Source organism: Nansenia antarctica (genome assembly GCF_963989245.1).
Source record: "Nansenia antarctica genome assembly, chromosome: 11".
In the NCBI taxonomy this organism is placed as follows: Eukaryota; Metazoa; Chordata; class Actinopteri; order Argentiniformes; family Microstomatidae; genus Nansenia; species Nansenia antarctica.
The window spans coordinates 27,753,523-27,775,219 of record NC_137681.1 but is presented as its reverse complement, the minus strand read 5'-3'; the positions used below and the strand labels follow the sequence as shown (position 1 = coordinate 27,775,219).

At 48.6% G+C, this 21,697-nt stretch overlaps 1 protein-coding gene across 1 annotated transcript in view; it reads left to right on the top strand.

Moving 5' to 3' along the window:
• Window positions 1–1,485: 1,485 nt before the first annotated feature.
• Window positions 1,486–21,697, top strand: part of LOC308168068 (uncharacterized protein) — a gene marked incomplete at both ends in the record, with an annotated part of 23,994 nt that continues 3,782 nt past the window's right edge. The window contains one exon of the mRNA XM_080542544.1: window positions 1,486–1,553. Within this exon, the coding sequence (XP_080398670.1) occupies window positions 1,486–1,553 (68 nt within the window). The remainder of the gene's footprint in view (window positions 1,554–21,697) is intronic.

Below are 21,697 nucleotides of genomic sequence, written 5' to 3'. Positions count from 1 at the left end.
CCTACCTACCTCTCTACCTACCTCTCTACCTACCTACCTACCTACCTATCTACCTACCTACCTACCTACCTATCTACCTACCTGCCTACCTACCTATCTACCTCTCTACCTACCTATCTCTCTACCTACCTCTCTACCTACCTACCTACCTCTCTACCTACCTACCTACCTACCTCTCTACCTACCTACCTACCTACCTACCTATCTACCCACCTACCTCTCTACCTCTCTACCTACCTACCTACCTACCTATCTACCCACCTACCTCTCTACCTCTCTACCTACCTACCCACCTACCTATCTACCCACCTACCCCTCTACCTACCTACCTACCTACCTATCTACCCACCTACCTCTCTACTTACCTACCTACCTACCTACCTATCTACCTCTCTACCTATCTACCTACCTACCTCTCTACCTCTCTACCTACCTACCTACCTATCTACCCACCTACCTCTCTACTTACCTACCTACCTACCTATCTACCCACCTACCTATCTACCTCTCTACCTACCTACCTATCTACCTCTCTACCTCTCTACCTACCTACCTACCTCTCTACCTACCTATCTACCTACCTACCTACCTCTCTACCTACCTACCTACCTACCTATCTACCTCTCTACCTACCTACCTACCTCTCTACCTACCTACCTATCTACCTACCTATCTACCTACCTACCTACCTACCTCTCTACCAACCCCTCTACCTACCTACCTCTCTACCTACCTACCTCTCTACCTACCAACCTACCTCTCTACCTACCTACCCACCTACCTCTCTATCTACCTACCTATCTACCTACCTACCTACCTACCTATCTACCTCTCTACCAACCTCTCTACCTACCTACCTCTCTACCTACCTACCTCTCTACCTACCTACCTCTCTACCTACCTCTCTACCTACCTACCTACCTACCTCTCTACCTACTTACCTCTCTACCTCTCTACCTACCTACCTACCTCTCTACCTACCTCTCTACCTACCTACCTCCCTCCTTCCTCCCTCCCTCCCTCCCTCCCACCCTCCCTCCCTCCCTCCCTTCCTCCCTACGCAGGCAGGATGCCGGGGGAATCCACTCTAGGGGAGTAGACAGAGGAGCAGAAAGTGCGGGGCTTGGCAGGAGCGTGTCCGGGCAGGTCTGAGGGGCCTCCTCTCCGGCCCTCAGGGGCTGTGTGATGCATGCTGGGGGTTTTCTAAGTCAGTATCAAAACCAAACCTGACGTGATGTGAACGCATGCACGGGCCGCTGGAAACCACAGAACCCAGGGAGAGGAAACAAAGGGATTCCACCAAATACACACACACCTACACGTACACACACACACACACACACACACACACACACACACACGCACGTACACACACAAACATACACTCTGATAATGTTTTCAACAGGGACAGCCTCTTCATGAAGGCTCCCACCGCTGCCCTGGCCAGGATAACTGAACATTTCTACAAATATATCACAAGTAGAAATGTCAAAATGTGTTGAAGTGGGAAGTAGGGAGGTCGACATCGCCGGGGTCAACGTGTCGGCCCGAGCGTCTGTCTGACAGGCCAGACAGATGAGCTCTCTCCCACAGACATGTTAGGGAGGGAGGGAGGGAGGGAGGGAGGGAGGAGGTAGGGAGGGAGGTAGGGAGGGAGGGAGGGAGGATGAGCTCTCTCCCACAGACGTGTTCTCATGTCCAGAGGCACAGACAGCTCAGGGTGACCCTCTGAACCAGTTAATGCATGACCTCTGACCCCCAGCGCCTTAAGCTGGATGGCCTGTAAGGAGAGCAGCTATTACAAGTTCACGAGCAGGCTTCCCTCCTTCCCTCCTTCCCTCCTTCCCTCCTTCCCTCCTTCCTTCCTTCCTTCCTTCCTTCCCTATCGTCCCCTTCACCTCCCACAGGCAGCAGTGAAGGTTCAGCTCACCCAGGGCTGGAGGAGGTTACACAAGTCGTCATCAAATTGGTGAGCAAATCCATCTGACAATGATGTTTCTGTGTTGAAAACAGACATGGCCTCTCTTTCAGATTGTTGTTAGCCTGCCTGGAAATTGTTGTTAACAAATGTTGGTGTGTTGGTTGCCAGGAAATGTTGTATGTGAGAACAACCAGTTTGGTGTATCATAATATGACCGGTCCTCAATTCACCCTAACCCTATTATTCACGTGTGGCTTACAGGGAACTTAGTAACAGGGGTTAAACAATATAAAGGAAAAGCTTGAACAGGCTAAGCTTATTATGATATTTCATAGTTTAGTGTTTGACCAGTCCATCCCAACAAACACCCGCTCCCTTGTCCCGTGCACAGCCAATGGAGATGAGCAGCAACCGCGCGCTGAATTGACAGAAACGCACGTGGGGCGCTCGGTCGGTTCAGGGTTGCCAGATGGGATTGTCAATTTCCAGCCTAACCACAGTCTAACAACCGCTAAATCCACCAAAAACCACCAGCCCAAAATCTAGATTGTTAGAAAACCACTAATTCCTATTGGGCAGGTGCCCATCTCCTGCCCCTAAACTGTATGTCTGTTGCCAATGTTGTTTGTAAAAAATAAATAAAACCTGCACATTGTATGTAGCTACTAGAGTGTGTGTTTTAACTTTAAGCATACCGAAACATTTTTATACCGCCTAAATGTTATTTATCGGCCCAGTGGGCTCGAAAGTAGCCCATTCGGCGGGAACCCGCCCCATCTGGCAACCCTGTGCTTCCCACACGAAGTTACAGACAAAATGTAATTCTAACGCCCGCGTGCAGCGTCATCTTCTGACATGACCGAACGCAACGTATTTACCTGATAGCTAGTTACACAGAATCCCCTCTCATAAGAACAGCATATGTCAACTATGGTGGGTTTACCGTGGTTAGCTGTTGCCTAGGTAACTAGGTGCTTAAATCAGTAGGCTATACGCCTAGCTAGGCTTAATCACCTGTCGTCGTAGACGCCAACGTTACCCTAGTAGTAGCTAATAGTCAGTTACAATTAGACTAACTGTTATAGTACTAGACTAATTAGCTAACTAGACTAACCGTTATAGTACTAGACTAACAGCAGCCCACATGTTCCCACAGTTTAAAGAATTCTTAAGAATTTGCACTGTGACCGACATGGGGCAGAGAGAGACAGACAGACAGACAGACTTTTTAGGCCAATGGTTTTATGCCAATGCCAAGCCCCTTTAATTGATTTGAATTGAGACAGAGTGGGGGAGACAGACAGAGGGAAAGGGGGGGGGGACAGATGGACAGACAGCCAGAGAGAAAGAGAGAAAGAGACAGAAACATAGAGAGAAAGAAAGAAAGACAGACAGAGAGACAGAGAGGGACAGATGGACAGACAGAAAGAGACAGAAACATAGAAAGAAAGGAAGACAGAGAGAGGCAGGCAGACAGAGAGAGACAGACAGACAGACAGAGAGAGGCAGACAGACAGACAGAGAGAGAGAGAGGCAGGCAGACAGAGAGAGAGAGAGAGACAGACAGACAGACAGACAGAGAGAGAGAGGCAGGCAGACAGAGAGAGAGAGAGGCAGACAGACAGACAGAGAGAGACAGACAGAGAGAGAGGCAGGCAGACAGAGAGAGAGAGAGAGAGAGAGAGAGAGAGACAGACAGACAGACAGAGAGAGAGAGAGGCAGGCAGACAGAGAGAGAGAGAGAGAGAGACAGACATACAGACAGACAGAGGGAGAGGATTAGAGAGAGAACCAGCCTATCAGAGTCCATCCCTCTGTGCATTACTCCCCAGGCGTTCTTCAAAGCACCATGGAAAGTAGGGTGGTGTGTGTGAGGCAGGAGGGAGGGAGGGAGGGAGGGAGGGTGGTGGAGAGGGCTGGTTGCTCTGTTGCTACTTGTACTCAAAGGCCTCACTTCCAGTCTGCTTTGCACTTTTGCACTTACAGCAAGGTACCCCGGCTTCATTTAGTACCCAAACGGCATCCCAAGTAACCAGGTATTCACTGCAAACGATGTCTAGTCCATAACCATAGTTACTTTCACGTTATCGCCATTGCCACACTGTTCTTGTTTACTGTTTTTATGAGGCCTACTTAGTCATAACATATACACACACACACAAACAAGATAGGGTGCTGATAATGATTGATAATGTTCATACAACAATGGCGTGCCAAACCTTTTTGGCTCATGTCACAGTTCATTTCTTGGTGATGATAGACATGTGCTTACCGTGTGTTCTTGGTTCTTTTGCTCTAAACCTCTCCTATATATAGGTCTGACTGTAATTCATGTGTTATTACATGTTGCTCTAAACCTCTCCTATATATAGGTCTGACTGTAATTCATGTGTTATTACATGTTGATTGAGGAGTGTTTCTGATGAGGGAGGTGAACATTTCTTTATTTGCGTGGAGCTAGGTGTTGACGAACGCCTCTCATTCTTATGCATGTGTGAACAAGTCGCTTAACTTATGAATTAAATGGATCCAGATCAAGTTGATTCATTTAATTGAAACGCTGTTAGCTTCTGTGCACAGGAGCATGATGGGTCCACATGCATACAGTAGTTGGCCTCATTGCTTCTTATGATATGAGGATCACAAACCAGATAGTCCTCTTACAAGTCCATACGAATGCTTTTATATAGTATAGGGAGTATAGGGTACAGTGTAGTGTAATCCTATGGAACTCTATTCTACGTCTATAGTTTGACATCCCAGTTCCCCCCAGGTTGGATTTGCCTGGGGGCGCTTGTGTTTCGAACCGAGGCCCCTCTAGACAGGAGATGCTACTAACTCTGCCATCTGAATTTCAATGACGATCCCTCAGCACACATCAGAGTCTACCTCCAGCCTCACATCAGACTCTTCTCCACCCTCCATGAGTTCACATCCCCCTCCCTCTTCCCGCTTGTCACATTTTGCCCATCAGCGGAATCCACAGAGATTCGCTAACACGTCCTATTAAACTCTACACAACCTCTGTGTGTTTGTGTCACTGTCGTCTGATTGTTTTTTTTGCCCGACAACAGGATCCCCATCCACCTTAGAGACAGAGACAAGAAGACGCCGTGGTGGAGGAGAAGTTAGAGAGTTAAGTGGGCCACGTTAAAGTGAAGTTGCGCGCTGCTGTGCTGCGGTGCTGCTGTGCCTGAGGATGGGACTTCTCCTGGCGGAGGCTGGAATGCGGCAGCGCGGCTACAGCAGCTCCTGTCTGCCTGTCTGCTGTTGTTGTGTTTCTCTTTTGGCACACTTTTGATTTGTAGTCCAACAGCTCTGGGCTGATCAGATAAAAAATGACAGGACCTCTGAAAAATGTTCCAACCTGTTTTGTTTTTTCTCTCTTTCTGTCTTCTTCTTCTTCTTCTTCTTCTTTTTCTTCTTTTTCTTCTTTTTCTTCTTCTTCTTCTTCTTCTTCTTCTTCTTCTTCTTCTTTTTCTTCTTCTTCTTCTTCTTCTTCTTCTGTGCTTTTTCTTCATTCCTTTTCCTCTCCTCACTCCCTCCTTTCCCTCCTTCCCTCCATCCCTCCCTCCCTCCCTCTTTGCTCTTCCTCCACAAACTGTGTTGTTCCTCTCCACCTTCCCTCCCTCCCTCCCTCCCTCCCTCCCACCAGTGCAGTACTGAGACAGGAAGACACTGCAGTCAGGAAGGAGCAGAGAACATGGACAGAGAATCAGGGTATAAACCTTGTGAACCTGCTTGTCTCTCTAGCCCTTTACACACAGTTAGTTCCCTGTAAATTACATGAAATCCCAACCCGGGACCACCAGTGATTTTCGCCGTTCATACATGAGCTAAATGCCCTGACATTCCTACATGTACATACAGTACAGACAGTATAGAGTAGCTATAGATACAGTACAGACAGTGTAGAGTAGCTATAGATAAAGTACAGACAGTGGAGCTGCACTCTCTCTCTCTTTCTGCCTCTTTGTCTGCCTGTCTCTCAGTTTCATTCTCCCTCTAGGGCAGTCTGTCTCTCTATCTGTCTGTCTGTCAGTCTGTCTGTCTGTCTGTCTGTCTCTCTGTTGGTCTCTCTGTTTCTCTCTCTCTCTCTTTCTGTCTCTTTCTGCCTCTTTGTCTGCCTCTCTCTCCCTCTCTCTCTCTCTCTCCCTCTCTCTCTCTCTCTCTCTCTCTCTCTCTCTCTCTCTCTCTCTCTCTCTCTCTCTCTCTCTTCTCTATGTCAATGCCAGAGAGCCGAAAAAACGTTATCTTGAAAAGACAAGACTTTGAAGTGAGAGTTTCGAGACGACAGTGTTTGAATAAACCTGACCAGAGCTTATCAGGGACTGCGCCTCATGCGTTTTCAGACTGGGGTAATTGTTACGCATTTTATATTACAGCACTTAAGTTAGATTATGTTAGACTCTAGCTGGAGACTCTAGCTGGAGAAAAGTAAACGGTAATTACTGGTGGTCTAGTGGATAGTTAGTTGGACTGGTGAATCGGCAGGTTGTGAGTTCAAATCCCACCTGGGAACACCACCACTAGTGTGCCCATGAGTACGACGCTTAGCCCTCAGTTACTCCAGTAGGAATGTCCCTGTCATTTGTTAATTGTATTGTATCTTTGGATTAAAAGCATCTGCTAAAAAGGCAAAAGGCCACATTTAGACTGCAGGCGGTCATTAAACGGGGAACCGTGTCTTGTCAATATTTCCTCTATTTCTCATATCTCATGGTGTAGAGCAACTCCTCTGCCCCCTCTATTCAAATGATGGTTGCAAGACAGACATCCCCATGACAAAGACCTGTGCTTCGACTCCCTCTATCCCTCTTCTCTCCCCCTGCCCCCCCCCCCCCTCCCCCCCTGGGTAATGGGATCACCTGGGAGATAACCTGCAGAGTTACCTGTCGGAGGGAGCACAGGTGTGACCAATATTTCTTTGTCATTAGAAACTGTGGCCTCCTGCCCACTGAAGACACCACAGCCTGCTAATGATGGTCGGCCCAGTGACAGATCTGTAAGTAATGGAAGGAGGTGGTGGGTATCTATTCTGGTCTAGCTGTGTGTGTGTGTGTGTGTGTGTGTGTGTGTGCGCATCTGTGTGTGTGTGTGTGTGTGTGAGTGCGCGCATCTGTGTGTGTGTGTGTGTGTGTGTGTGTGTGTGTGTGTGTGTGTGTGAGTGCGCGCCTGTGTGTGTGTGTGTGTGTGTGTGTGTGTGAGTGCGCGCCTGTGTGTGTGTGTGGGTGTGTGTGAGTGAGTGAGTGAGTGCTCTTGTCCACGTGCGTGCCCCCTGACGACCTCTGTGCCTCCAGGGTGTTTAAAGCCTATTTTCCTTTGAGGAACTGTCCCGACCTGTGTTTTAGTGCAGGTAATAGCTGTGCTGCTGTGGGACTTTGTCATTTCCTACACAAGGCAGCACCTCACTCCTGCTCTTTGATGATGGGCCGAGATTAGGAACCACTGCTTTGAACTGCCACTCTCCTTTGAACCTTTCTCGCCCACCTGATGGCTGAACTGGATCACGTAATGCCTCTGCTTTGTTTCTCCTGAGGTAAACGGTCAGATTGAGTATCAGAAACTTCTTTTGGATAATCCCCTAGGTTGTTTATAGATGTTAAATTAACTGTCCATCACCACTAACTAGCCCATACCCTCAGCCACTAACTAACCCATACCCTCAGCCACTAACTAACCCATACCCAACCCTTATCCCCACTCATGTAGCTATTCACCAGTAGATCGTCGTTAATAGTTTGAGCAGACCATCTATAGCGGAGTATCCAACATTAATGTTCATCCACTTTAGTGTACAGTATATGGATGCTACAACCTACACTAATCTGTCCATTCATTAAATCGTAAAGTTCAGTAAATGATCAAATTCTCTCATACCACCGATCTCTAAGGAAGTCACTCTCTCTAGTCATGCAGACATTACACCTGCATATCTCATTGCACTCTCAAGTCTTTCTCTGTGTGCGTGTGTGCACATGTGTGTGTGTGTGTGGTGTGTGTGTGTGTGTGGTGTATGTGTGTGTGTGTGTGGTGTGTGGTGTGTGTGGTGTGTGTGTGGTGTGTGTGTTTGTGGTGTGTGTGTGGTGTGTGTGGTGTGTGTGGTGTGTGTGTGTGTGGTGTATGTGTGTGTGTGGTGTGTGTGTGTGTGAGTAGAGGCTTTAGGTCTAGGATGTGTTTGACCCCTCCTGTCCTGGATGGCCAGCGTGCCATGGATATGGAACCCTACAGGTTCTGTTCTAAAGAAGAGCATTCTTTGGGGCTTTCCTCCTTTCTCTTTCTTTTCCCTTCTCTTCTCTTCTCTTCGCTCCCTCCCTTTTCTCCTTCCCTCCCTCCCTCCCTCCCTCCCTCCCTCCCTTTTCTCCTTCCCTCCCTCCCTCCCTCCCTCCCTCCCTTTTCTCCTTCCATCCCTCCCTCCCTCCCTCCCTTTTCTCCTTCCCTCCCTCCCTCCCTCCCTTTTCTCCTTCCCTCCCTCCCTCCCTCCCTCCCTTTTCTCCTTCCCTCCCCCCCCTCCCTCCCTCCTCCCTCCTTTCCTCTCCTTTTCCCTCCCTCCCTCCCCTCCCTCCCTCCCTCCCTCCCTTTGCACTCTGTTGAATATAATGCCAGAACATCCTTGATCTTTTCACACGGGGCCTGCAGACAGAGGGGATTTTCTCTCAGTGAGAATCATTAAAGTGATCTTTCTGGGATGGGGGAGGGGGGTACGGGGGGTTTGGGGAAGGGGGGGGGTGTCACAGTCAGATAATGACATTCCTGAGACCCGGAGATGAGACCTAAAGAGCCCCCTGTTTAAGCCACTAGAGAGGGGGTGGTTGGCTAGCTGGTTGGCTAGCTGGTTGGCCGATTGGGATCCAAACTCAGGTTCTCCCACGTGACCGAAGACCCAAGAGGACATCCTCCAGGTCTGAGAGGACATCCTCCAGGTCTGAGGGCAACACTGGAGTTTTATTTTATTTAGATTCTGTTTATTAGTGGGGCAGTCCCCTCTCATTTTATTGGACAGATGTAGTGAAGACCGACATGAAAGTAAGGAGAAGAAGAAGGGATAGAGGGGGCATGTCAGCAGGGCATTCTAAACCAGATTGTAACCCATGCTGACGATGTATAATGTGTGTTCACTGTAGACCGCAAGAGGTGCTGGACCACCCCAGACCACGGTGCTAGACCACTGGACCACCCAGGCCAATGGCCATGGTGCTAGACCACTGGACCACCCCAGGCCACGGTGCTAGACCACTGGACACCACATGCCACGGTGCTAGACCACTGGACCACCCCAGGCCATGGTGCTAGACCACTGGGCCACTCCAGGCCAATGGCCATGGTGCTAGACCACTGGACCACCCCCAGGCCATGGTGCTAGACCACTGAACCACCCCAGGCCATGGTGCTAGACCTCTGGAACACCCCAGGCCATGGTGCTAGACCACTGGACCACCCCAGGCCATGGCGCTAGACCACTGGACCACCCCAGGCCATGGTGCTAGACCACTGGACCACCCCAGGCCATGGTGCTAGACCACTGGACCACCCCAGGCCATGGCGCTAGACCACTGGACCACCCCCAGGCCATGGCGCTAGACCACTGGACCTCTCCAGGCCATGGTGCTAGACCACTGGACCACCCCAGGCCATGGTGCTAGACCACTGGGCCACCCCAGGCCATGGTGCTAGACCTCTGGACCACCCCAGGCCATGGTGGGGACAGGGCTGTGACCGGGGGAGGGAGAGAGAGAGAGAGAGAGAGAGAGAGAGAGAGAGAGAGAGAGAGAGAGAGAGAGAGTAGAGTAGAGTAGGGAGGACAAGGGGAAGAGTGACTCCTCACAGTTTCAGTCACTCTACAACCCCTCACATCACAGGGGTAAGAATCGTTGGTTGCACTACACATTAAATTCCCCCCTACAGTATGTACTGTAGAAACTCTCTAACGACTCTCGTAAAACGACAGTAATCAACGTGCGTTTACATCAGTAGTTTACATCAGTAGTTTACATCAGTAGTTGCTGTTTAGTAGTATGGAATTGAGATTTTTTCCTTTTTTTCTCGTCAACTCGCCACACAAATGGAATTAAAGATTAGACTGGTGAAAGAGAACACTAAATGTATGTGGAAAAACTGCAATCGGGTCGAGTCTATTATCATGAGTAACTATTGCATTAGAAGCTAAGCTCCAGATCAAGCCAGGTTTACACAGGGTACGAGCCCTGTCTCTCTCCGTGGTTTCCCCTCTCCTTCTGAGCGGCGGCCATGATTAACAGAAGATTAGGGGCATAATAGTGAGTCGGATTTAACTGTTTAGCTAGTGGTACTGTGATGTTACGAGCCTGAACCATCTTTCTTTGTTGCTCCCCACCCGGTAGTGTTTGAGGAGGTTAAGGCCGTGCTGATGTTGAGTGTCAGCAGTCACTCGTCATATCCACTGTACGGGATACGAACGCAAACAGCAGAGGCTTGAAGTGACTGACAGTTAGCTTTAGCTGTTCCATTTAGGGTATCATCACGTGTGCGGGGTTCATTTAAGATCTTTTGAAGGTAGCTGTTGTAATCCTAATCAAAATCATTACAAACGGGTTTATTTAGGAGATGTGGGGTGTTCTGTCGTAGAATATAGTTGCACTGTGGCGTGGTGTGAATGTTAGAGAGGTGAACAGATTAAAACATCACATTAAAACATCCTCAGTTCTGCGTATTATCATAGGTGATCTAACCTACATATTATCATAGGTGATCTAACCTGCGGTCTTCAGAGAATAATAACAAAATTGTGAGCTTAGAATGATAAGGATCTATCTCAGTTTAGGGTAGTTCAGAGATATTGAGCGTCAAAGTTTTGACATTCCATTATGTTTTGTGAGATGGAACCTTTGTATTTTATGAATTACTAACTCAAAAATGTCAACATTTAAAAAATAACACCACACAGGCATTAATAAACACCTAATTGATCGGATTATGTAAAAAAAACTAAATTTGGACAAAAATGGAGATAGAACCTTATAATTCTAACGTCACGAAAGGATGAAAACAAAACTCTTTTGCCCCAGCGTCCCTCCACGCAACACAACACGGCCCTGAGATACATTCTAACCCATGCTGTGGGCAGTCCCCTCTAACCCTAACTCTAACCCTAACCCTGAGATACATTACTATAATGCACAGGATTTAAAAGCCACAGATATTTCCCTCATAAGCCGCATCATTATCGCAGGGTATCTTGCGGCCAAAGCCTTTATCCGACGTCTACGTCGACCCAGCCCACTCTCGGGGTGAACCTGCGGTGTGTTATCTGCTGGGAGAATCTGTCCACAAATACTTGATTTTCCTCTCACTTTACAAACTCCTCTCTCTCTCTCCTTAACCAAAACATTCTTGCGTTTGAGCAGATCTCCTGTGTCTCTCTCTCTCCAGTCTAACTAACTCCTGGCCAAACCACTCCCATTAGCTCGCTGGTATGTCAGTGCGTTACCTATGCCATGCATATGCATATGATGTCCTGAGTTATTTATTTACCTTGTTTTGGGTTTTCAACATGGTGTAAATGACTGGCAGGCATGGAGGGAACAGTCAAAAACGCCTTCACACACACGCAGTCACACACACACACACACACACACACACACACACACACACACACACACACACAGTCACACACAGTCACACACACACACACACACACACACACACACACACACACACACACACAGTCACACACAAACCAATCTACTTGGCTGGAGAATTTATGACCCATCACTATCTCTCCCCTGAGACTGAAGCAGATAGGAGCCGCCAGGCTGAAGCTCTGGTTCTGGCCCGATGCTGAAACTCAGCACCTTCCCTGTTGACGCACGATCTCGTCCCCCCCCTCCCTCGCCCCCCCCCCCCCCCCCCCCCCCCCCCCCTCTTGGATGTGCTGGACACCGCGGGGGCGACGGCAGTGACAGTAGCCCTCTGTGACACCCATTCCTCAGCCACCTGCCTGGCCGTCACCTGAAGCTATGACCTAGCTTTTCATCTTCCCCCCCCTCCTTCTCTCTCTCTCTCTCCTCTCTCTCTCTCTCTCTCTCTCTCTCTCTGTCTCTCTCTCTCTTTACCTTCCCCTCCCCTCCCTCCCAACCCCCCCCCCACACCACACACACACAAACCTCCACTTCAAATTTGTTATCCAAATCAAAGGTAGCAGCACATTGTTTGGGGGCTTGAACATTACACCACTGTCATGTAAGCTCCTTCAGCTTTAAACAGCTGCAGGTGATACACAGACAGAGAAGCCCCGCTGTCTTTGTCACTGGTGTCTACTGGAGAGAGAGAGAGAGAGAGAGAGAGAGAGAGAGAGAGAGGAGAGAGAGAGAGAGGAGAGAGAGAGAGAGAAGAGAGAGAGAGAGAGGGAGAGAGGGAGAGAGGGAGGGAGGGAGGGTGTAAAAAGTCATTCACACTTTAGTCCTGTGGCCTGGTGTGTGTGTGTGTGTGTGTGTGTGTGTGTGTGTGTGTGTGTGTTTGGCAGCTCCAGCTCTCTGTAAATGAAACCAGAAGATGCTGGTGGTTTGGATGGGGCCCGGGGCTGCGGGCACACATGCTAACGGGGAGACCAGAACCAGAACTGCAGTAGCTCCTCCCCACAAGTACTGTGTTGGCAGCCAGGGAAGCTTTGTCACACACACACACACACACACACACACACACACACACACACACACATACTCTCACAGAGACACATACATACAAATACACACACACACACACACACATACTCTCACAGAGACACATACATACAAATACACACACACACACACACACACACACACACACACACACACACACACATACTCTCACAGAGACACATACATACAAATACACACACACACACACACACACACACACACACACACACTCATTATTATTATTTTTTCAAAAGGGCTGAGGCCTAAGAAAGACATTTGTAATGAGAAGAACCTTCTTCATTTGATGATGCCAAACAGGATCTGGGATATTTTCAACAAAAAACAAATAAATAAAGACAAATAAAAGCCTGCATCATCTACCTTACTGTCACATAACATGCTTAACCAAACCTGCCAGAGAACACTACAATATCTATCTATCTATCTATCTATCTATCTATCTATCTATCTATCTATCTATCTATCTATCTATCTGTCTGTCTATCTATCTGTGTCTGTCTGTCTATCTGTCTATCTGTCTGTCTATATATCTATATAGATATAGACATATATAAGCATAGTATTGAAGCTGAACTATTGTTTAAATGTTCATATTCAGCACAGCAAAATGTATATAATGAATGTATATAAATGTATGTAAAGTAGATCTGGCACTCAGTTGCAGTTCCTTACATATCTGCGATTTCGTTTAATCAGACTATTTGAAAAATGTTGATCGGACTAAAAAATTTCCCTAATTTGAAACAGCTTTAATAATGACTAATGTTAGTAGTAATATTACTCCAGGTTTGGGATCTATTCCCAAAACGAAACCAAACGAAAAAACATTCAGTTTAACAATGAATAGTTCCACGGCAGGATAGAGGGCTGCTGGCCTGAATGTCGAATATGGTCGCACAATAGCAAACCAAACCAAGAATGACGCTGACTTGAAAGGTCCTGATCGTACTACCCCCCAAATGCAAATTTCACAATGTAAAAGGTTTTAAAAGAGGTTTATTTTAAGACAGAAAAGAACTCCCTATACATTTGGATTTTATCAAACTAAATGGATTGGGGCCGTAAAATGTATTTGAGGCTTTGTTGAGTTTTTTCGCGAAGAAGCTCAGTGTTGTCATTGTCCTGGTAGGATGGGGACAGTGTTAATCCAATAATGAGAAGTCACAATATTCCCCAACCGCTACCTAGAAAAACTCCTAGTCAACAAGGACCCAATAATTAAGAGACAATATCCCTAAACATGCCGTCCATAGGTTAAATGTCTCCTTTAACACAACACTTAGGTTAAAATGCCCCAAAAACTAGAAATGTCAACCCTCCGTTTTGCATCACAACATTTTTAGTATTAAGATATATAGTCTAGAATGTAGAGAGAGGAAAAGCACTGCGAACCTTTTCCGTGGCAGCAGTATTTGAGGTTAAGACTCTTTGGACTGGGGTTGGAGAGAACATTTTTCCACGCAGTCAACTGAAAATGCCCTGGATATTTTAGCCCTCCTAGAAATTATCAGTGACCAAAAGTCTTCCTTCTTTTACTATGCAGCCTTTCTAGGATTTGATGCTGAAACTCTATATTTGGTACTGTACTCACCACCATATGGGATAGCCGCCAAGAACCCGCGAGCTGGACAACCACACACACATCATATATCCAATCAGGTACAAATCCATGAGGTACGCCTTGTAGTGATAGGATGTGGAAATGGATCAATACATGGAATTTCCAATAGGGGATTGAAGCACAGAGTTCCTGAAGAGGTGGAGAAGATTTTTTTTTTTAAGGAAAAGCTTGATTGTTGAGGGAGCTTGAGGGGGTGAAAAAAAAAATGAAATGAAATTGTACAAAAAAAAAAAAAAATGAAGAAAATTGAAAAACTTCCTCTTGTGTTTTTCTCCCCCTTCTGAGACGGGCCAGGAGAAGAAGAAGCGTGTCTGTCTCCTTTAGTAGTTGGGTGAGTAAGTGTCTCTCTCTCTCTCTCTCTCTCTCTCTCTCTCTCTCTCTCTCTCTCTCTCACACACTCACACACAGAGACACACGCATACACGCTCCTACCCGTCCTCTCCTTCCCTCCCTCTCTCTCTCTGAGCGTCTTCCCTAAGGTAGATATCTTTTTCTCTCTCTCCCACTTTTTTCTTTCTCTCCCCCAGGATGCCTCATTCACGGGCCCAATATTAAAAGGGGTGGGGGGGGGGGGGGAAGGGGAAAAAAAGGGAAGGGTAGAAGACGAGTGAGGTTTGGAGATGTCAGCTGGCAAGCCAATCACAGGAGATGGCCTTAGGTTACAAAAAAAATTATTATTCGTTCCCATCTGTCAATCACACACCACCCCCTGGTAATGTGGAAAAGAAAGAAAGGAGAGAAAGAGGGAGGGAAGAGAGAGAGAGAGGGAGGGAGGGAGGTAGGGAAAATGAGAGAGAGAGAGAGAGAGAGAGAGAGAGAGAGAGAGAAGAGAGAGAGAGAGAGAGAGAGAGAGAGAGAGAGAGAGAGAGAGAGAGAGAGAGAGAGAGAGAGAGAGAGAGAGAGGGAGAGAGGGGAAGGTAGAGGGTAGAGTTAGGGAGTGACAAGAGGGGAAAAGGTAGAGTTCTTCATATTCAATCTGTTTCATCCAGGATGATTCAAAGGAGGCAGCCGCCCCAGAATAAGAGGTTGGGGGGAGGCTGGGGAGAGGCAGGGGGAGGCAGGGGGGAGGCTGGGGAGAGGTGAAGGGATGCAGGCCTGCCTCTCCGCCCAGGCTTGGGGGGGGTCGGTGACGGACTAGAGTATAGGGGAGGGCACACAGGGGGAGGGAGGGTTGTTGACTCCATCTTTAGGGGTTGTGCCTTAACTAATTGATCCGGATATATGTGAGATACAGTACACACACACACACACACACACACACACACACACGCACGCACGCGCGCGCGCGGTCACACCCTCTCTCTCTCACACTGGGAGGGGGACATTTACAGTGAATTTTCTAAATTGTTGTCCTCCTCCCTCCTCCTGAGGACATATAAAAGGGGGGCACAATAAAGTCATAAAGCGTTAGTGGCTGAGCCACCCTGGGCTAAGCAGCCAGGGTTAAATGGTGAAGTGGCTAGGCTAGCCTGGGCTAAGCAGGCAGGGTTATATGGTGGAGTAGCTAGGCTAGCCTGGGCTAAGGAGCCAGGGTTATATGGTGGAGTGGCCCAAAGGCGACACTTTTTTACATCAATACCATTGTCATTCTGATGTGCTGTGGGGCAGGCTCGCAGGGAGGGAGGGAGAGAGGGAGGGAGGGAGGGAGGGAGGGAGGAGGCTGACACCACAACAGGATGATAGTATCAAACGTTTGAAAACCAAAGTGAAATTGTCCTTTTAGTTATTTTAGATCACGCTACACTGATACGCTGTACCTTTAACTTTACCCCGTGTCGTCGTATTAGTACAGCCAAAATACTGTCGTCACTGAGAATGTCACTGCAGTGTGTTGTTGTTGTTGTTGTTGTTGTTGTTGTTGTTGTTGTTGTTGTTGTTGTTGTTGTGTTATTAATGAACCTAGAGTTTTAATTCGTCTGTAGGGAAACTGGTTTGGCAGTGTAAAACACAAACAACACAGTGCAGTATACAACGTCACAGGCTAAAGTTTAGTTTCCGATAAAGGTGTCGTATATCAGTGTTGTCGTGTGATCTAAAATAATGGTTTTATTTAACCATTTAGCAGACAGACGCTTTTATCCAAAGCGACTTACAATTAGAGATTACTGGGACAGTCTCCTTGGAGTAACTGAGGGCTAAGTGCCTTCCTTACTCAAGGACACACTAGTGGTGGTGTTCCCAGGTCTTACTCAAGGACACACTAGTGGTGGTGTTCCCAGGTCTTACTCAAGGACACACTAGTGGTGGTGTTCCCAGGTCTTACTCAAGGACACACTAGTGGTGGTGTTCCCAGGTCTTACTCAAGGGCACACTAGTGGTGGTGTTCCCAGGTCTTACTCAAGGGCACACTAGTGGTGGTGTTCCCAGGTCTTACTCAAGGACACACTAGTGGTGGTGTTCCCAGGTCTTACTCAAGGACACACTAGTGGTGGTGTTCCCAGGTCTTACTCAAGGGCACACTAGTGGTGGTGTTCCCAGGTCTTACTCAAGGACACACTAGTGGTGGTGTTCCCAGGTCTTACTCAAGGACACACTAGTGGTGGTGTTCCCAGGTCTTACTCAAGGACACACTAGTGGTGGTGTTCCCAGGTCTTACTCAAGGACACACTAGTGGTGGTGTTCCCAGGTCTTACTCAAGGGCACACTAGTGGTGGTGTTCCCAGGTCTTACTCAAGGGCACACTAGTGGTGGTGTTCCCAGGTCTTACTCAAGGACACACTAGTGGTGGTGTTCCCAGGTCTTACTCAAGGACACACTAGTGGTGGTGTTCCCAGGTCTTACTCAAGGACACACTAGTGGTGGTGTTCCCAGGTCTTACTCAAGGACACACTAGTGGTGGTGTTCCCAGGTCTTACTCAAGGACACACTAGTGGTGGTGTTCCCAGGTCTTACTCAAGGACACACTAGTGGTGGTGTTCCCAGGTCTTACTCAAGGACACACTAGTGGTGGTGTTCCCAGGTCTTACTCAAGGACACACTAGTGGTGGTGTTCCCAGGTCTTACTCAAGGACACACTAGTGGTGGTGTTCCCAGGTTCCTAGGTAATTATGCTCAGTTATGTTTAGATATTGAGTTTTCATTATGACTACCAACCTCCTGGTCATCTCAGTCACTGTGTAGCTTGTCAGAGTTGTGCTGGTGCGTAGCGTCACATCCTGGTAGTGATGTGTCTCATGCTCTCATGGTCCTCTACCGTGTTATTAAGGTGCTCTGTATGACACAGTGTTCTCTTTGTAATAGAGCCACTGGACAATGCTGTCATTTGACATGACATAATGCATACTCTTCACCTGAGTCAAACACATGACCAGGACCATAGTTACTCTGCCGTGAGAAGTATTCAACTAGGTGTTCCCTAACTTACCATACACACACGCAAAGACCTAGGTTCTGGGCCCTGGACAGTCTGGACGGATTGATGGCAGCTGCTGGATTGAAAAAATCAGGTGTAGTGCTGAGGCACAAATGTGTACATTTCAAACCTGCAAACTGTGACACTTTAAATGAATGTGCAATAACACTATGTGCAATATGACAACCCTAGTCGTTTTATCTGTACAGTATAGTATAGTGGATAGTGTACATAGCCTTTATTTATGTAAACTAGCTCCTTTCCCTTCTTGTTTTTTTAGTTTTTTTTTCTCTTTCCTAGCACCAGGGGAGCCCCCCCCTCCCAAATTTCGTTGTTTGGTACCTGTACTATAGCAATGACAATAAAGACCATTCATTCATTCACACACACACACCTTCCAGCTACCTGCTACAGAGGCATTCATTCAGACAACACAGTTCTAGAATGTTCTGGGTTTCTCATGATGTATCATTAACATGAGAGGCTACTGGTCTTCTACTGGTCTTCTACTGGTCTTCTACTGATCTTCTACTGGTCTTCTACTGATCTTCTACTGGTCTTCTGCTGATCTTCTGCTGATCTTCTACTGGTCTAAGTGTTACTTCCTGGTGATCTGTTTTGGGTTTATGCTGACACATGCTGGTGCAGTGGCACAGGTGCCTCACAGGGTCGCTGATTATGAGTGTAAAGAGTGTAATACTCGACACTTATCTGCCTACGTTCAGCTGTAGACATGGAGAGTGAAAAGGAGCACTCATCCAAATCATATACTGTATATTATATACACTACCTCTCTACAATCATATTATAATCATATCTATACACCTCTCTACAATCTATTATAATCATATCTATACACCTCTCTACAATCATATTATAATCATATCTATACACCTCTCTACAATCTATTATAATCATATCTATACACCTCTCTACAATCATATTATAATCATATCTATATGGAATGGAATGGAATGGAATGGACTTTATTTGTCATTGCTACAGTACAGGTACCAAACAACGACATTTAGGAGGGGTGGCTCCCCTGGTGTTAGGAAAGGAAAAAGAAAACACATTTTAGAAAAAGCATAGATGCATAAAATCACAAGAAGGTAAGGAGCTGGTTTACATCAATAAAGGCTATGTACACAATCCACTGTACTATACTGCACAGATAGTCAACTAGGGTTGTCATATTGCACAAAAAGTATTTTTTCACATTATTTTAAAGTGTCACAGTTTGCAGGCTTGAAAATGTGCCTCAGCACTAGCTGCCATACAATCCGTCCGGACTGTCCTGGGCCCAGAACTTAGGCCTTTTCTGTGTTCAGGGCCTTGACGGCCCGGTGGTAGAAGCAGTCCTTCAGTCTGTTTGTCTTAGCGGCCGGGGTCCTGTACCTCCTGTTCGAGGGCAGCTTGACAAAGTGTACGTGCCCAGGGTGGGTCGGGTCCTTGGAGATCTTGGAGGCCCTCCTGAGACAGCGTGTGTTGTAAAGCTCCTCCAGAGAGGGGAGGGGGGCGCCGGTGATCTTCTGTGCTGTTCTCACGACTCTCTGTAGCTCGTTTCTCTCCGCTGTTGTGCAGCTGTGGAACCAGTTGGAGATGCCGAAGGTGAGGATGCTCTCCACTGCGCCGTGGTAGAAGGCCACCAGTATCTCCTGCTTGTTGTGTTGTTTCCTGAGGCATCTCAGGGTGTATAGCCGCTGTTGTGCCCTCTTGATGGTGCCTTTAGTGTTGTCCTTCCAGGCCAGGTCATCCCGCATGTTGTGTCCCAGGAATCGGAGGGTTGAGACTCTCTCCACGCTCTCTCCGTCGATGAGCAGGGGCTGGATCTCGGACTTTTTCCTCCTGAAGTCTACGATGAATTCCTGGGTCTTTGACTTGTTTAGCAGCAGGTTGTTAACCTTGCACAGCTTGCTCAGTTGCTCTACCTCATCCCTGTACGCCGCCTCGTCCCCCCCCGAGATACATCCCACCACGGTGGTGTCGTCTGCAAACTTTACGATGTAGTTGCTGGGGTGGACGGGGGTGAAGTCGTAGGTGTAGAGGTTGTAGAGGATGGGGCTTAGCACGCAGCCCTGGGGGGACCCAGTGCTGAGGCTGAGGGCTGTGGAGGTGTGGGGGCCCACCCGCACCCTCTGGGGGCGGTCGGTCAGGAAGTCCTTGATCCACGCACATATAGAGTGTGATAGACCCAGGTCTAGTAGTTTGGTCACTAGCCTGTCTGGAAGGATGGTGTTGAAGGCGGAGCTGAAGTCCACGAAGAGCAGTCTCGCGTAGCTGTTTCCCCTCTCCAGGTGGGATAGAGTGGCGTGGAGAGTCGTCGCTATGGCGTCCTCTGTGGACCTGTGGGCTCTGTAGGCGAACTGGTATGGATCCAGGTTGGGCGGGAGGCGTGTGAGTATGTGGGCCCGGACTAGTTTCTCGAAGCACTTCATGATGATTGGTGTGAGTGCCACCGGGCGGTAGTCGTTTAGGCAGCTCACCGTGCTTTTCTTCGGGACTGGGATGATAGTTGAGGTTTTCAGGCAGGGTGGGACGGTGGCCTGGGACAGGGACTGGTTAAAGATGTTGGTGAAAACCCCGGCCAGCTGGTCGGCGCAGTCTCTCAGCACCCGTCCCAGGACGCCATCCGGCCCCGAGGCTTTTCTGGGGTCCACCGCCTTCAGTACGCGTCTCACCTCGTGCTCTGTGAGGGTGAGGCTGCTGAGAGCTGGAGAGAGTGGTGTTTGTGTTGTGGTTACCTCCGTTCGCCCCTCGTCGAACCGGGCGTAGAAGGTGTTCAGCTTTCCCGCCAGCAGGGGGTCGTCCTCTGCGGCTGTGAGCCTGTTGGCTCTGAAGTTTGTCATCTGCTGAACCATCTGCTGAAGTGCTGAGGCTGAGGGCTGTGGAGGTGTGGGGGCCCACCCGCACCCTCTGGGGGCGGTCGGTCAGGAAGTCCTTGATCCACGCACATATAGAGTGTGATAGACCCAGGTCTAGTAGTTTGGTCACTAGCCTGTCTGGAAGGATGGTGTTGAAGGCGGAGCTGAAGTCCACGAAGAGCAGTCTCGCGTAGCTGTTTCCCCTCTCCAGGTGGGATAGAGTGGCGTGGAGAGTCGTCGCTATGGCGTCCTCTGTGGACCTGTGGGCTCTGTAGGCGAACTGGTATGGATCCAGGTTGGGCGGGAGGCGTGTGAGTATGTGGGCCCGGACTAGTTTCTCGAAGCACTTCATGATGATTGGTGTGAGTGCCACCGGGCGGTAGTCGTTTAGGCAGCTCACCGTGCTTTTCTTCGGGACTGGGATGATAGTTGAGGTTTTCAGGCAGGGTGGGACGGTGGCCTGGGACAGGGACTGGTTAAAGATGTTGGTGAAAACCCCGGCCAGCTGGTCGGCGCAGTCTCTCAGCACCCGTCCCAGGATGCCATCCGGCCCCGAGGCTTTCCTGGGGTCCACCGCCTTCAGTACGCGTCTCACCTCGTGCTCTGTGAGGGTGAGGCTGCTGAGAGCTGGAGAGAGTGGTGTTTGTGTTGTGGTTACCTCCGTTCGCCCCTCGTCGAACCGGGCGTAGAAGGTGTTCAGCTTTCCCGCCAGCAGGGGGTCGTCCTCTGCGGCTGTGAGCCTGTTGGCTCTGAAGTTTGTCATCTGCTGAACCCCCTGCCACATCCGCCTGGAGTCGTTGCTCAGGAGGCATTCCTCAATCTTCTCTCTGTGCTCTGCCTTGGCCGCTTTGATGCCGCGCTTTAGGTTGGCCCTGGTGGAGCTGTACAGCGGTGTGCGCTTCCCTGCGAAGAAGGCGTTGTCCCTCTCATTTATCAGTTTTTGGACCTTCCCAGTCATCCATGGCTTCGTGTTGGGGTAGACCCGGACCCGTTTGTCCACGGTGACTGAGTTGGTGCAGTTCACTATGTGGTTCAGAACCGACGACGTGTACTGTTCCAGGTCCTCATGCTCATATTCCTGCCATAGGGTGTCATTTAGGCAGATCTGCAGTGGAGCGGACCCTTCTGGCCAGGTTCTGACAGTCTTAGTGGTGGTGGGAGCACTTTTCCCCATTGTAGTGTATGCAGGAATCAGGAGGATTGACACATGGTCAGACATGTCTAGATGAGCTAGCGGACTAGCCTTGTAAGCACGTTTGA